At 45.5% G+C, this 15,228-nt stretch overlaps 1 protein-coding gene across 1 annotated transcript in view; it reads right to left on the reverse strand.

Annotated features, from left to right (window-relative positions):
- The window catches only part of pear1 (platelet endothelial aggregation receptor 1), a 22,210-nt gene that overhangs the window by 3,156 nt on the left and 3,826 nt on the right, over positions 1-15,228 (reverse strand). The window contains exons 4-16 of the mRNA XM_037676528.1: positions 11,844-11,936; positions 7,817-8,063; positions 6,478-6,580; positions 6,118-6,254; positions 5,793-6,005; positions 4,293-4,467; positions 4,097-4,217; positions 3,857-4,020; positions 2,762-2,864; positions 2,331-2,483; positions 2,008-2,226; positions 863-972; positions 661-787 (exon numbers count right to left, since the gene is read on the reverse strand). Of these exons, the coding sequence (XP_037532456.1) occupies positions 661-787; positions 863-972; positions 2,008-2,226; positions 2,331-2,483; positions 2,762-2,864; positions 3,857-4,020; positions 4,097-4,217; positions 4,293-4,467; positions 5,793-6,005; positions 6,118-6,254; positions 6,478-6,580; positions 7,817-8,063; positions 11,844-11,936 (1,965 nt within the window). The remainder of the gene's footprint in view (positions 1-660; positions 788-862; positions 973-2,007; positions 2,227-2,330; positions 2,484-2,761; positions 2,865-3,856; positions 4,021-4,096; positions 4,218-4,292; positions 4,468-5,792; positions 6,006-6,117; positions 6,255-6,477; positions 6,581-7,816; positions 8,064-11,843; positions 11,937-15,228) is intronic.

Consider the following 15,228-nt stretch of genomic DNA (forward strand, 5'->3'; position numbering starts at 1 on the left):
AAAAAAAAAAAAAACAGTTTGCTGGTGCTAAGATGACCTCTGGGGCCCGCCTGCCTTCATGAAGGACGAAACGTCTCAGAAAAAACAAAGAAACCGTCCAGGTGACCTGACTGAACATTGCTGGATTTTATACCTGGATTATTGAGCATGGACTTTGGTGTTTTGAACCACTTAGGCATGACTGTCTCGGAGGAGTTGACGAGGGAGAGGGCGGGCCCCGGAGGAGAGGGCGGGTCTCAGAGTTCATCTTAGCATCAGCAAACTGTTTTTTTTTTTTTTTCCCAACTATGGAGTATACTGTTTGTGAGAATCAGTTTGTTTGGTGGCTTCTTCTCAGATTGATGAAGTCCGATGGATGAAGAACAAAACATCTCAGCAAAAAATAAAAAGAAAGAAACCGTCCAGGTGACCTGACTGAACATTGCTGGATTTTTTTACCTGGATTATTGAGCATAAACTTTGGATTCTTGCATGATCTGTTGGAGCTTGGAGTCTGTGTTGAGCTACAGAAACACCTAATTTTAGCTCAACATCTGTAAATTCACAGAGGCGGCTCTGGAAGCCATGTTGATCGAGACCGATCAATCTGTTCAGTGGTGCACGGGATATTTTGTTAACAGGACATACGACGTGTGTGATAATGAGAAGGATGAGGCGGACCTGATTCTTTGCGGGACTCGTGGTGTTTCCAGTCCGCAGGCAGGGTGGCGTTGGACTCGACTCCGAACAAACGGCGTCTCTCCCTCGCTGCGTTTTTCACGCTGCAGAACAGCTGGTTGTTGGTGTTCTGTGGAACAGCAGGAGCAGAACATTTTACTTTACGTTTTCCTTAAGTCAGACGAGTAAAAGAGAGGAGCCGCACCTTGATGATGCGACCGTGGTTGTTGGGGAGGTGCGGCAGCGGCGGCTGGTTCTGGTTCAGCGTGTGGTAGCTGGGGTTGGAGTAGTAATGATGGTAACTGTGAGGAACGTCTGCAGGAACAAAACAAACCCGTGAAGTCTCGTCTGATGCTCGTTGTTCTTTTTAAATATCACCAAAGATCAAGGAAGTGAAACTCTGTGGAACATTTAACCCAGAAACAGTGAAACAGGTGAAGATGTCGTGTTCCTGCAGCTCCGTCAGAAACATCATGAAGCAAAGATGTGAGGAGTTAGAAGACACAGCAGCCTTGTACTGAGAGTTTGGGAACATTCATTTATAAATTCAAAACAAAACCTAAAAACTTTTATTTTGGTTAGACGATTAAAGCATTTACATTAAACAAGTAAAATATTCACAGAATGAAATGATTGAAAAGTCTTTCCTGACCTCACATGAACCTGTTGAAGGGTTGCTCTGAAGCAGGAAGCTGCAAAGAATTATGGGAAGGCGTAATAATTTTAGTGTCCCTGCAGATTTAAGTGTTTATCAAGGAGCTCGTTCACATTAAAATAAATTAAATTAGGAACGGTTTCTTCTTTCAGCTGCTCTCCACGGTGGATCATCTGCCTCCATCTCCCCCTCCATGCTCTCCACCAACCTTCTCTGGTTCCCACCCCTCTTCTCTGGAGCTCCATGTTCAGCATCCTTTGTCCAACATGTCCCTCTGGTGGACTTTTCTAACCCTGCCACTTTCAGCTCCTTCTGTCTTTGTGTTAGAACCAAAGCAAACATCACAACAGGTCTCATCTTGTAAACCTTCCCTCCACCTCTCCAGGCTCTCTTCCACCTGCTCCCTACCCTCACTTCAGATGTCATCTGCAAACATCAAGATCCCTGGAGACTCCTGCCTGATCTTATATGTCAACTTGTCCATTCACACACAAAAAAAGGAAGGGGCTCAGAGCTGATCCCTGATGGACTCCACCTTTAACGCCCCTTCCGTTTCTGTCCTTGTACATGTCCTGCACCCCCCAAGCCAATGGGTGACTCAAACCATTTGAAAGCTGCCCCTCCATGCTCAGCTGAGCTGAAGAGTTTCTCTCTAGTCACCCGTGACCCGGATACTCCGAGTTTGGCTTTCGTACCTGGAACGGCGTACTCAGAGTTGACGCTGCGGCTGGTGGAGAAGGAGACAGTGGGCGTGTTGTTCTGCTTCTTTTTCTGTCTTCGTCTGTAGAGCAACAGCAGGGCCAGTAGCAGGACCACCAGGAGGACCAGAACCACAATGCCACTGATGGCCCCCCAGGACTCCTTTTCACCCGGAGGGAGAGGGACCATGACGCTGCCCGCCTGCTCAGAGGAGTCTGGTGGAAGGAAACACCGTTAAGAAAACGTTGACTCTGAAACTGAACATTTAAACCCTGAGTCAGGTACCTGGGTCCAGTTTCTAGGTCAAAACAACACTTACTGTTCAGGCAGGTGGCCCCCCAGTAGCCTGGACGGCACACGCACTCCCCAGTTTTCCTCAAACACGTGTCACTGTTGGGGCAGCGCTCGGAGCAGGTCTGGTTACAGTGGGGACCCCACAGACCCTCAGAACAGGGCTCACTGCAGCGGGGACCTGAAGGAGAACCAAATCAAACCTGAGACCTGCAGACCCGCAGGCTGGATCAGCCTGGTGATTAATTATTTATTATGATGTCATCATGTGGGCCACACACGAACTGATGAGTTTATCTCCCAAAGTCAATCAGATGTTACTTTTCCTTTAATCCCAACAGCAAAGCCATCAAAATAAACGTGAGGCCGTTTTAAAACCTGTGGCTCCCTCCGTCCTGTTGGACCTTCTCTGTGGTACCGGAGCCAAGCTGGCAGAGGTGGCAGGACGTCATCACTTACCGGTCCAACCTGGCAGGCAGCGGCACTCCCCGGCGGCGGGCTGGCAGCCACTGGCGTGAACACAATTACACCTCTTCAGACAGCCGGGACCGAACGTGCCCATCTGCACAGAGAAAAGGAGCCAACAGGCAGAGTCATCGGGGGTTCTCTGCTCGGGCTCAGCCAGGAGGAACATACATGACACCGGTTCTGAGGAGGAGGACAGGCGCTCGGGTTGGCTCAGTACAAACGGGGACGGTGTGATCCAAAACACAGACTGAAGAAAACTTAACAGAGGTGACGTCAGGACGTCACAGTTATCATGCGTTCAGTCAGGTTGAAGTTCTGGACTTTGACTAAATCGCTCGGTTCTGTTCTGTGTTTGGGAACATTGTCCGATTAGATCAGAACCACTCGTCAGTCAGCTGTCTTAGTTTCCCACTCACAAATCGTCTTTAGTTTCTGTAGAATCATTCACTATAAACAGTTTGGAAACAGCAGCACGGTGGATCAGTTGTCAGTAGAGCCGTTTCCCCTCAGAGAGCAGGTCGCTGGTTCAAATCCAGGCCAGGGGCCTTCCTGGGTAACATTTGCATGTTCTCTCCGTGCATGCATGGGTTTTCTCCGGGTACTCCGGTTTCCTCCCACAGACCAAAAACATATATGTTAGGCTGATTGGTAACTCTAAATTGTCCCTAGGTGTGAGAGAGAGAGAGTGAATGGTTGGTTGTCTCGTTTGTCTCTCTGTGTCCCTGTGATGGACTGGAGACTTGTCCAGGGTGTCCCCTGCCTCTCACACAGTGACTGCTGGATATGGGTACCAGTGACCCCCATGACAGGAAAAGGAAGAAGCGGGTAAAGATGATGGATGAATAGTTTGGAAACAACATTTGACCCTTTCCAGATTGACGAGCAGCAACAATTGCTACTCTAAGGTCATTGCTGATGTCCTTCCGTCTTGACATTGTGTTAACACACACCTGTATGCCCCTCTGATGACAACCAGCAGCACCTGGCTCATCCCTAACATCATGTCAGTAGAAGCAGTCAGGATGGACTGACGTGCTTCTGGACCTGAAATGAATGTGGATTTGTAAAGTCTCCTCTGGGACTCACCTGGCACGGCTGGTCGCAGTGCGCCCCCTGCCAGCCTGCAGAGCACTCACAGGAACCATCAGCCGGGTTACATTTTGCCTCGTTGTCGCAGTGGCAGGTGGCATTGCATCCTGGGCCCCAGGTTCCCTCAGCACAAGGGTCCGAACAGTCCGGGCCTCTCCAGCCTGGAGACATGTTGGACACTGTGAGACGATTTGCTCCATTCGTTTAAAGCTGCTCCGTCAGATTTCTTTATTTTACCCTCTTTGCAAAAGCAGGTCCCATCAACGGGCGAGCAATCGATGAAGTTCTCACAGGAGCACTCCATGGAGCAGTTCCTGCCGAAGGTCCCACTTTTACACGGACTCTCACAGTGAAGGCCCTGCAGCAGAGAAGAACCAGGACATTCAGTCGTCCTTTCACTGACGGGTCAGTCGGGCTGAAGAGCTGGACTTACCGTGAAGCCGGGGGCGCACCGACACTGACCCGTGGCGCTGTCACACACGCCTCCATTCACGCACAGACACGGCTCCACGCAGCCGGGTCCGTAGAACCCCTGAGCGCAGGTCTCGTTGCAGTGGAGACCGGCCCAGCCCGGCTCACATGTGCACTCTCCCTTCATTGGATGGCAGCTGCAGGTGGGAAAACACGTCGAACAAAGAGAACGCGTCACCGCAGGAGAATGAGCGCTGAGTCAGCATCACAGTGTTCTCCTGTTGGCTGCAGTTTGAATTGGAACTATTTTAGCTGTTAATCCATCAAAACCTTCAGCTCGTTCAGCAGGTGGGTGCCGTGACTTTTGGTTTTTCTAACTTCTTTTTTTAAAAATATCCTGATGCTGCTCAGTAATCCAAGCAGATGAATCCAACCAGGTTGAGTCAGGTCCTTTGGACCGATTCTTCTTTGTTGAAACGTTTTGTCTTTTATCCAAAAGACTTCTGGTACTTCAGGCACTAATGACCGATTGTTAGGGCACTAACGATCGGTCTTTAGGCTGATGGGCCTATTTTTACATGTGAAAAGCTAGTTCTGACTGTCAGAAGCAAACTATGAGAAGGTGCTGCAGTCTTATGACTGAGTTTGTTGCAGCTTTTCAGACTGAATAAGTCTTCTGGATGAAAGACGAAACGTTTCAACAAAGAAGAATCCGTGCAGAGGACCTGACTTGACCTGGTTAGATCTTTTAAAAACATCAAAGTTCATGCTCAATCATCCAGGTACAAAATCCAATAATGGTCAATCAGGTCATCTGGACAGTTTATTTTTTGTGGAAAGATGTTTCGCCCTCTATCCGGAGGGCTTCGTCAGTCATACTACCGGATAGAGGGCAAAACATCTTTCCACAAAAAAGAAACTGTCCAGATGACCTGACTGACCATTATTGGATTTTGTACCTGGATGACTGAGCATGAACTTTGATGTCTTGAACCACTTTGGCAATGGCTGCCTGCCTGGGAAGAGTCGACGGGGGACAGGACAACCCCCAGAAAGCATCTTATCACCAGCAAACTGGTTGGTCCACTAAAGGAGTGTACTGTTTAATGGGGAAAACAGTTCACTTGAGACTCCTCACACTGATGAAGCCCTCCGGATAGAGGGCAAAACATCTTTCCACAAAAAAAGAAACTGTCCAGATGACCTGATTGACCATTATTGGATCTTTTAAAAACATTATTCCTTTTGAAACTTGCTTCAGGGAACTGGTTCTGTTTTACTCCTCTTATACTACTTTTAGTTTTTATCTATTATTCTTCAGCAAATTACAGCAGTCTCTTGGTGTTCATCCTGCTTTTAATTTTTTTATTATTTATTTTTGTTTTACAGAAAATGTAATTTCTGTAGTTTTGTCATGTCTCTGATCAGAAACCTGACTGATGTTACAGATGTTTGGGCACAGATGAAAACCAGCACGAAGGACAGCCTGTCCCTTCGTGTCCTTCAGGACACAGACCCTCACCTGAGAGTGTGTTTGTCCTGACAGAGACACTTCTGCTCGCAGTGCATGCCATAGCTCCCAGGGTCACACATCCTGTTCCGGCACCGCGGCCCGCTGAAGCCCGGCTCACACAGGCAGCTCCCGTCGATGTTGAAGCAGCGAGCTCCGTTAGCACAGTCACACACACCTTTACAGTCCGGACCATAGGAGCCTGCAGAACACTCCTCGTTACACCTGGGGAGGAAAGACATGGAGACACCTGCTGATTGGCTCAAAAGGACATCCCCCCCCCCACCCCCGCCCCATTCTGTGGTTAGGAGGTGACATCGGATGGATTTCTGCACACCTGTTCCCCGTGAAGCCATCGGTACACCGGCACTGTCCGGTGATCGGGTCACATCTACCGCCGTTGTGACAAACACACTCCTCAGAACAGTTTTGTCCAAACCACCCGTCAGGACATGGTTCTGTGCAGACGGCGCCCTGCAGAGGAACACATTGATGGAAAAACCTTCTGAGAAGAGGAGACACCTCCTCCTGTGATTAATCAACAGAAACCTAATCTGTGACACGCAGGCAGTAAGATCTCTGTGCAAGGTTTGTTTTGTCAAAGTTTTCTTGTATTTGTCCAACAATCTGAGCCAGCTGAAAAAAAGACACATTTTGTCACCTTCATTAAAAATGGACAAATGGCCCGAAGACGTACCGTCCATCCAGGAGGACAGGCGCAGACCCCTTTGCCCTTACAGGTGCCACCATTCTGACAGGGACATCGCAGCTGGCATTTCCTTTTACATGTCTTCTCACAGCTGGGGGACAGAGACAGAAGGTCAGAGACAAGGAGGCAGAGAGAAGGAGGAAAGATACAAACAGAGACAGAAAAGAATGAAACAGGAGGACGTGGAGACAGAGGGACAGAAACAAACAGAGACAGGAGGACAGAGACACAGAATGGACATCACCAGTTTGTCCACTTCCTGTTTGTATGAATCCTGATGACAGACGTCATGGTTTAGACTCTAAAACGTTTACTGATGGAAAAATTCAGAAATAAACCTTTAGATAAAAACTGAAACATGGTCTAGGACAAACCAAACCTTGGTGTCTCATGTGTGGGACACTGGGACAGGCTGGACGGAATAAAACTTTGTCCAATCATAACAGAGGTTTTTGACTGAAATGACCTGCAGCTGCATCACAAGGGGGAGTTTCTCCTGCATCCTCTTCCTCGGAGGCAGCTAAAATCCAGATTATTCAGACCTTCGGTGGCAGCTAAAATCTAGATTATTCAGACCTTCAGGGACAGCTAAAATCCAGATTATTCAGACCTTCAGGAACAGCTAAAATCCAGATTATTCAGACCTTCAGGGACCGCTAAAATCCAGATTATTCAGACCTTCATGGGCAGCTAAAATCTAGATTATTCAAACCTTCAGGGCGTCTCTTCCAGCTTCAGACTGAGTTGAAGACCTGAGTCTAACAAATGTTAACTGCTCAGGTAACAGGAGTGTCTCCCAGCAGAAACATTTAGCTCTGAAGATGTTTTAGTCCAAACCAGGAGGTGCTTTGAGCTCTGATAACAACACTAAACCTGGACCTAGTCTGTGGGTCCAACTCCAGCATTAGCGCTGTTTTTTTAATTATTAAACTGAACAAACATGAAATAAATTCATCCTGAGACATGGCCCCTTAGCTGAAGAGGAAGTCTTTAGATCTGATTAAACCTGGGTTTTTTTAAAGCCCTTACTTTTTAATTTTTTTGTTCAACTTTCATTTATACAGGTTAGTCTCACTGAGTCACGAGGACTCATTTACAAGAGAGACCTGTTTTCAATCAACCTTTATTTATACAGGTAAATCCCATTGAGCCTCGAGGACTCATTTACAAGAGAGACCTGAAAATTTTAGCCAAGTTATACCTGTGTTTTAGACCTGTGTTATTTTAGCCAAATAACACAGATGAGGTACAGACAACAATAAAAGCAATTAAAATAAAAATGGTGTTTTAAAAACAAAGTCCAAGTGACATATAACAAGGTACTTACAAAGTCCCAGTGAAGCCATCTCGACACGTGCACTCTCCGGTCGATTTATCACAGGACGCTCCGTTTTTGCACTTGCATGTCTGCCGACAGCCCCGCCCGAATGTCCCCGCAGGACAAGAATCCTCACAGAGGAGTCCGATGAAGCCCGGCGGACACTGACAGGCTCCAGTCGCTGGGTCGCAGAGACCGCCGTTCTCACACTTACAGTCCTGACGGCAGCCCACGCCCCAGTGTTTGGCATCACAGTCTGACACATAAAAAAGAAACCGAAGCTTCAGTGTCCAATTGAAAGTCTGTTAGAGGCTGGGCAGCTAATATCAGTGCTCTACTATTCTGGTTGGGTAAGGACACCCCCTTCTCCTAGTTGGGTGGCCTTGGAAAGGGCCTCAATTAGCTCCAGTTCTCCCTCTGCATTACTCTGCTCTCGGCTGCCCTTTAAACAATCAGCATCAACCTACACTTCTAACCCAATTGTGATCTGGGTGGTTAAGATTTGGAATTAGTTCAGGAGGGCCGTTAACTCTACAGAATAACTGTTTCTGGCACCTGTGTCAAATAATCATATGTTTACTCTCCCAGTAGCTGATACAGTTTGTGACTCCTGGGTCTTGAGGGGAGTACATTCACCGTGTGATCTCTATGTTGATGGTAGATTTGCCTCTGTTGAACAGCTGGTACAGAAGTTTAATATTCACAAGTCACAGTTTTATAGATATTTGCAGCCGAGACATTTTGTGAGATATGAATCTGATCGTTTTCCTTTGTACCCCTCTAAACATTTTGTGGCTAAGATTTTGGAATGCAGGCCTGATACCAAGGGGGCCCTATACACTGCTCAGTTCATACCATGAGACCAGTTTGGACCCCCTTAAACTAAAATGGGAAATGGACTTGGAGGAACCCATACCAGACTCAGTCTGGAGAAGGATCATTAAGAACATTTACTCAGCTTCAATCTGTCCGAGACATGCTGTAATTCAATTCAAGGTGGTGCACCGGCTGCACTGGTCCAAAGACAAGCTGTCCAAGATCAAAGCCGATCTGGACCCTGCATGTAATCATTGTAAACAAACTCCAGCTACACTCCTGCATACATTCTGGACCTGTCCCAAACTACAGGCTTTTTTGGCAATCTATTTTTGACACCACCTCTGCAATATGTGGAAAAACTGTACACCCATCATCATTCATCTCACTGTTTGGAGTGGTCCCTGTGGATACGTCCTTCAGAAAATGCAAGAGGGGTGTGATTGCCTTTGGCTCTCTTCAGGCCAGGAGACTTATTTTGTGCAATTGGAAGGACCCACACCCCCAAATATGTACAATGGATAAGAGAAGTGAATCATATTCATCTGGAAAAAAAAACAGATATACCCTGAAGGGTTCTGTTAAAAGATTTTGGGACACTTGGCCTTTTATGTTGTATGTGGAAAACATGCCAATGCCTGTTTAGTTTATCTGTGTGTGTGTGACTGATCTGGTATGAGGGGGGGGGGGGGGGTATTTTCGTTTGTTTGTTTGTTCTTTGTGTTCTCATTTTGGTTTGTATATTCAAAAATCAAAAATCAATAAAAAGACTGATTAAAAAAAGTCAGAGACAGTTTAACACGAAACACGTCTGACTTTGATCAAACTCAAGTTTATTTACTCGTTTTAATAGAATATGTGTTACTAAGAATAGAATAAAATGTTTATTTTACCAGTTGATTTAACTTAACCTTCTGTTAAAACCAACGATGAGCGAAGATGAGAACGTGAATCTTCAACAGCTCAACAAGTTCAAGTTCTGCGAGTCCAAACTTAAAAACTTTTGTTCTTTCTTTTAGTTTAAAACTTTTTTTTTTCTAATCCAGCTGTTGTTCTGAACAAACACTGAATGTTTTTATGTAAAAACTGACAGAAAACAACATCAGAGAAACTTCAACAACAGTTTGAAGACGTTAAACCTTCTTTGGAGCAGAAAAGGCTCCAGACGTGCAGCTCGAGCACGTTTAAATCACTCAGTGGTTCGTTCAAACGCAGAACCTTAATGTTTTTATCAGCTGTTTGTTTGGAACACCAGTTTGCTCTGAGCTCATCGGTGACGTCTCTGATCCATGATCCCTACTCTGGATCTTCTTCTGGGTCGTGATCCAAACAGGACCGGTACAAACTCTGAGCGGCTCAAAGTTTGGGTTCGGCCCTCTGGGAGTGAAGCAGAACCAAATTAGGCTCGGAGCAAACAGTGCTGCCAAGGCCTGCAGAGTTTATAACTCTAACTCAGGACCCAGGACCTGGTACCCGGGACCTGGAACTGGTCCCTCCTCTGTTTAGAAGAACTGGTTCCATGTGTGGGCTCTGGAGAAAAGTTCTGATGGATTCTGTCACGCTGAGTAATGAGGAGCTCAGCTGGAGAGGTGAATATGTTTACACAGACCCTCTGCAGGGCAGCAGGGTGTGTGTGTGTGTGTGTGCATGTGTGTGTGCGTGCGTGCGTGCGTGTGTGTGTGTGAGTGTGATGATGATGGATTGAAAACCGTTGCAGCATTTCTGTGCCTGCTGTTCCTCTTTGTTCCAAATATATTCCGTCATAAAAGCTGTTTGTTTTTTTTGCACTTTTCATTAATAAACAACCCGAACGGCTTTAAACCCTCCCTACAGCCGCCTGACCTCGCCTGCACAGACAAACGATCCTGAACCCTTTAGAAGTACAGTTTTGTCTCAGAAACGTCACTTGCATCTTCAGTCACTCGTTAGAAACAAGATTTCAGCATTTATGGAGCTTAAAACTGCATTTCTTCCTCAATCACTAAGAATGTAACTTGCTGCACGTGTAAATCTAATCATTTATCTAATAAACTAAGATTATTTATCTGCATGAAGCATCACGGACGTGTCCTTTCCAGTGATGTATAAACCAGATTGTGCACGTCTGCGTGAAGCGAACAGCAGCTTCGTGTTTCAGAGGTGGTGAACGTGCTCTGATAGGATGGGAAAATTCCTCTTTCCCCCTCGTGGTTTGGTCAAATCTGATGTTTTCTTTGCTCCAAAGTCCACACCATGTCCAGAACAGACGTGCAGCGCTGCTTTTCTTAGTTTAGATGAAGAATTAAATATAGTAACATGATTGTTTTGGGGTTTATTTCGCCTCGTTAGCTCCCCCCTCGTCTGTTCCACACAAACAAAGAAGGTATTTTACCGAACGGCTCAGCTTTGAACTCTTCTCCATATTTATGAGCAAAACGTCCAAAAAATGTTCAGTCTGGAAACATCAACCCCCCCACTCCTCTTCCCCACAGATCCATAACTCTGCACACACACGTCCAGGAAGTAACTGCATTTATTACACACACACACACACACCCCCACTAAAGAAAGCTCCCATCAGGGTGAAAATGAGCAGGAAAAACAGGAGGAAAACACAAAGAAGTGCAAAAAAAGACAACTTAAATGAGGGTTATGGTAGAAGTGAAAGAGGAGGAGGAGAGCGGGGTAACTTTTTCCATTTACCCCCCTCCCCCTCCCCCCTCCCTGTCAGGACATCAGCCACTACCCGCTGACGTTAATTTGAGAACTCAGCAGAAGAATGGTGGAGAAACAGAGCAGGGAGGCGGTGTGCTGCTAACCAGGCTGACCAGACACAAACTGGGGGGGTGAAGGTAGTGGAAACTTTATTTTCAGGAGGAAACATCACCCCCCACCCCCAGCCCTCACCTCAGTTTGCTGCTCTGAGTTCAACCTCCACGTTTCTGGATGCTTAACGGAGTTGAACACTTCTGAACAATAAATCTTACAGAAAACTTTGACTCTTATGACTCGGGACCGTTCAAACCTTTTGTAAAACCTCAACGGTTTTAAAGATTCATTTGAAAGGGTTAAATCAGGGCAGGTTATGAAGCTCAGAGTCCTTGTGGACCATAAACTGGACTCTGTGCCGCCATTGAAGAGAGGCCTGCTGAGGCCGCTTCCTGTTTGTGTGAGTTCAGGCAGGACAGAGCTCTCTGGAGTTGGAAGAAGAGAACGTAAAGAAGCAGCGTGTGACCGGTACCGTTGGAGCAGTCGTCTCCTCTCCATCCTCTCGCACACTGGCAGCGGTCCGGAGCCACACAGCGACCGTGGACACACTCCCCGCTGCAGTGAGCTGTGACGACAAGAACCAGACACTTAGCACGAGCCTGCAGCTTCACAAACATGAAACACTTCAGCTGCTTTGTTTGAAGAGAAACCTGTCCAAGTTTAAAGGTCACTCCCGTTCAAGATGGCTGCCACAGCTTAGCAAAGACAAACATGACTATGACTCAGTCACTTTCACAGACACTGAGCTAAAGTTTAGCATGGTAGTAGCTGAGAGTCGTCCTCGGAGCCGAGTGTGACAACTTGTCACGTTTTATTAAATATGGCTACAACTTTGTCAGCGTTAACTGATCTTAGGCTAATCTGGCATGAGAGATGAAATGTGGCGGGCGATATGCATTCCTTCAGCTTCTACATGATGTCTGATGACTGGATAATCAGAACAAAGGCCCGGTTTACACCAGAACCACCTCTGGAAACTTTGGTGTTTTTATTAAATGTTCATTGGGAGGAATCATAAAAAAACAGTATGTTTACATGGAAACCCTGTAGTTTCCTTGCCTTTAGGGTTGCCAGATAAGAAATGATGAACTACTGTACAGTCGCTTTAAAATTATCGTATTTTGACCCAAGCCATGAGTGAAGGTGTTGCAAGATGAGGTGTGTTTGATGAACATGTGCACAGAAAAGAAGGGGTAAAAAAAACAACATTTAATTTTATCTGGCAACCCTTAGCTGCATGCATCGTGGTGTCAGCTTGATCACTTTACGTCCAAACTTCATTTGGACCTAGGGTGTTGGTGGTTTGCTCAAACATGCTGAAAAAGGGTGAGTACAAAAAAACGTCCTGTTCTCTGCCATTTATTGTGACTTGTTGGAGAAGAGAAATTTTAGGCTGCAGCCGCCTGTTGTGCACATGTGCCACTTCACACCTGTGGGGGGGTAGTGGGGGTCCCCCAACCTGGATTCAGAAACCTTCAGTTTCAGAGAGAACCAGGGCTGTTGGGCACACGAGCATCTCAAAAACACGTTGTGTAAACGGGGCCTCAGATGTCGTCAGCTGAGATGTTCCTCAGGGCGGCTGTGGCTGAGCGGTTAGAGTGGTCGTCCTCTAATGCGAGAGTGGGGGGGGTTTGATTCCACCAGCAGTTACATGCTGAGGTGTCCCTGGGCAAGAAACTGAACCCCTCATTGCCTCTGATGTGTGTCCCATCGGTGTCTGAATGTGATCTAAAACTCAGATTAGTCTCTAAAGATTCAGATTATCTTTGTAGAGATGTAGTAGAGTGCTGTATGTGTGTGTGGGGGTAAATGAGGGCACAGATTGTGTTGTAAAGAGCTTTTCATTAGTATTGATTAGACAGAAAGGGGCTGTATAAGTACTGTACAGACCATCTCCTACTGTATTCCTCTGTAGTCCAGTCCAGAGCAGGAGCTGCGACAGCTGGACTCGGCTGAAAGCAGCAGCCCTTCATGCCAACAAACTGCTTCCTCACAACAGCACCAGGAGGCTTCACACACAAATACACGGCGGGGACCAACGACGAGCTCCAAATCTCTGAACATTTTGAGCAGGAGCGTCCTGTTGAGAGCCACGCGTTTGATTCCCGTTTAAACACGCCGAGCAGCTTTTTGACGAATTCCTCCTCCAGCCTGTGGCTGCAGGACGACGGAGCTCTGACGATCCAGCGTGTCATCACATGAAGATGCGGCCATGATTCTATGTAATCAGACGTGCTTGGACTAATTAAACGCAGCAGAGTGAACAGAGAGCAGCTTCAGAGACGAGATGACGAGCTGCTGGGAGAAATGACAAACTCTAACCCCACATCTGCGGGCTCTTTGTTGACTTTCAGTGAAACCGAAAGCTTTAATGTTCGGAGACAAACGAAAACTCCTCCTAACAGAGGAGCTGCGGATGTTTCAGGGGGTCTCCGGCAGAGAAAACTGCTGATTATCTCTGCTGAATATCAGGTCTGTGGCTCCACAGCAGCCAAACCTTCTTATTATCATCCAGTGAAGTTTGTGAAGTTAAGGTGAAAGAGGATTTATGTTTCAACAATATTTAGACAAGAAGTGGAGGGGGGGGGGCGGGGGGAACTAAAAATGGCTGCTTTCCTTCAGTATTCTCTTTAAATTTCTGCACGTTTATCAAAATCTACAGAAAACTACACTTCAGGAAAATAAAGTGATAAATGTTTGAAATTTTACTGTATTTGCTGAGAAAATTGTGCAAATTGAAGTGAAATCATAAAAACTGTCAGCGTAGCAGATAAAACTAAAATAAGTTTAAAATGACTTTTGACCTACAAAATAAAAGTCTCACAGAATCCTAACAAACAAAGAGTCTCATCAACCAATAAATGATATTATAAAATATATATACATTTCATTTATGACCACAGTTTTGATCTTTATGCATTACTTACTGCAGAATGTGTTGATGACGGTCATTTTAAAAGTTATTTGATTTTAGTAAATTTTCTCAAGATCTGAGTTTTTACTTGAATCACAACATGATTAAAAAACAACAATGTTTAAAAGCTGCCGAGTGTAAATAAAGTGATTTTTTTGTTGTTGGATTTTTCTGAATCTAAAAGTCTGTAACATATCGGTTTCAGAGGAATCACCCAACATTCACATTTCAGACGGGTTCTTTACGACCCGGCGTGGAGAGCAGGTCGCAGCTCGTCTGTCAGAAACACATTCTTGGTTCTGCAGTCGGCTCTTTAGAACCTGGTTCCTCTCTCATGGATCTGGATCAGGGGTTCTCAAACTTTGTGGGTTCAGGGACCCCGTACAGGGGAGAAAAAGTTTCAAGGACCCCCATAACCTTCATGTTTATTAAATTATTTTTTCAGTTTGTGTAACATAAATCCTCAAGACCTGTTCTTTATTAATGTTAATACAATAGTTATACTTTTAAACATGGGACATTTTTCATTCAAGCCACATTTAATTAACAACATCTTTAATTTTAACTTCCAAAAATTACATTTTTGAGAAAATTATCAGTACCAAAATCCAAATTAAAACTTTATTTACTCACATTATGAACACAATAAATATGTCGCAGTTCTTCAAATTGTTACAGAAAACTCTAAATAAAACTCAACAGGATCATAACAGCAGAAGTGAGAACAAGTAACAGAGCTTCATTTGGAAACTGATCCATGACTGAATGCAAATACTGGGTGGGCTGACAGGGGGTGGGGGTGTCTGGGGGTCCTCACCCAGAAAATTATTCTGCATTTAGGTGAATTTTAACGGATTGTTACACATCTACGTGCTTGTAACAAAATTTATATATATATATATATAGATATATATATATATATATATAGATATAGATATATATA

Source organism: Nematolebias whitei, chromosome 5 (genome assembly GCF_014905685.2).
Source record: "Nematolebias whitei isolate Nwh7 chromosome 5, NemWhi1, whole genome shotgun sequence".
NCBI lineage: Eukaryota > Metazoa > Chordata > Actinopteri > Cyprinodontiformes > Rivulidae > Nematolebias > Nematolebias whitei.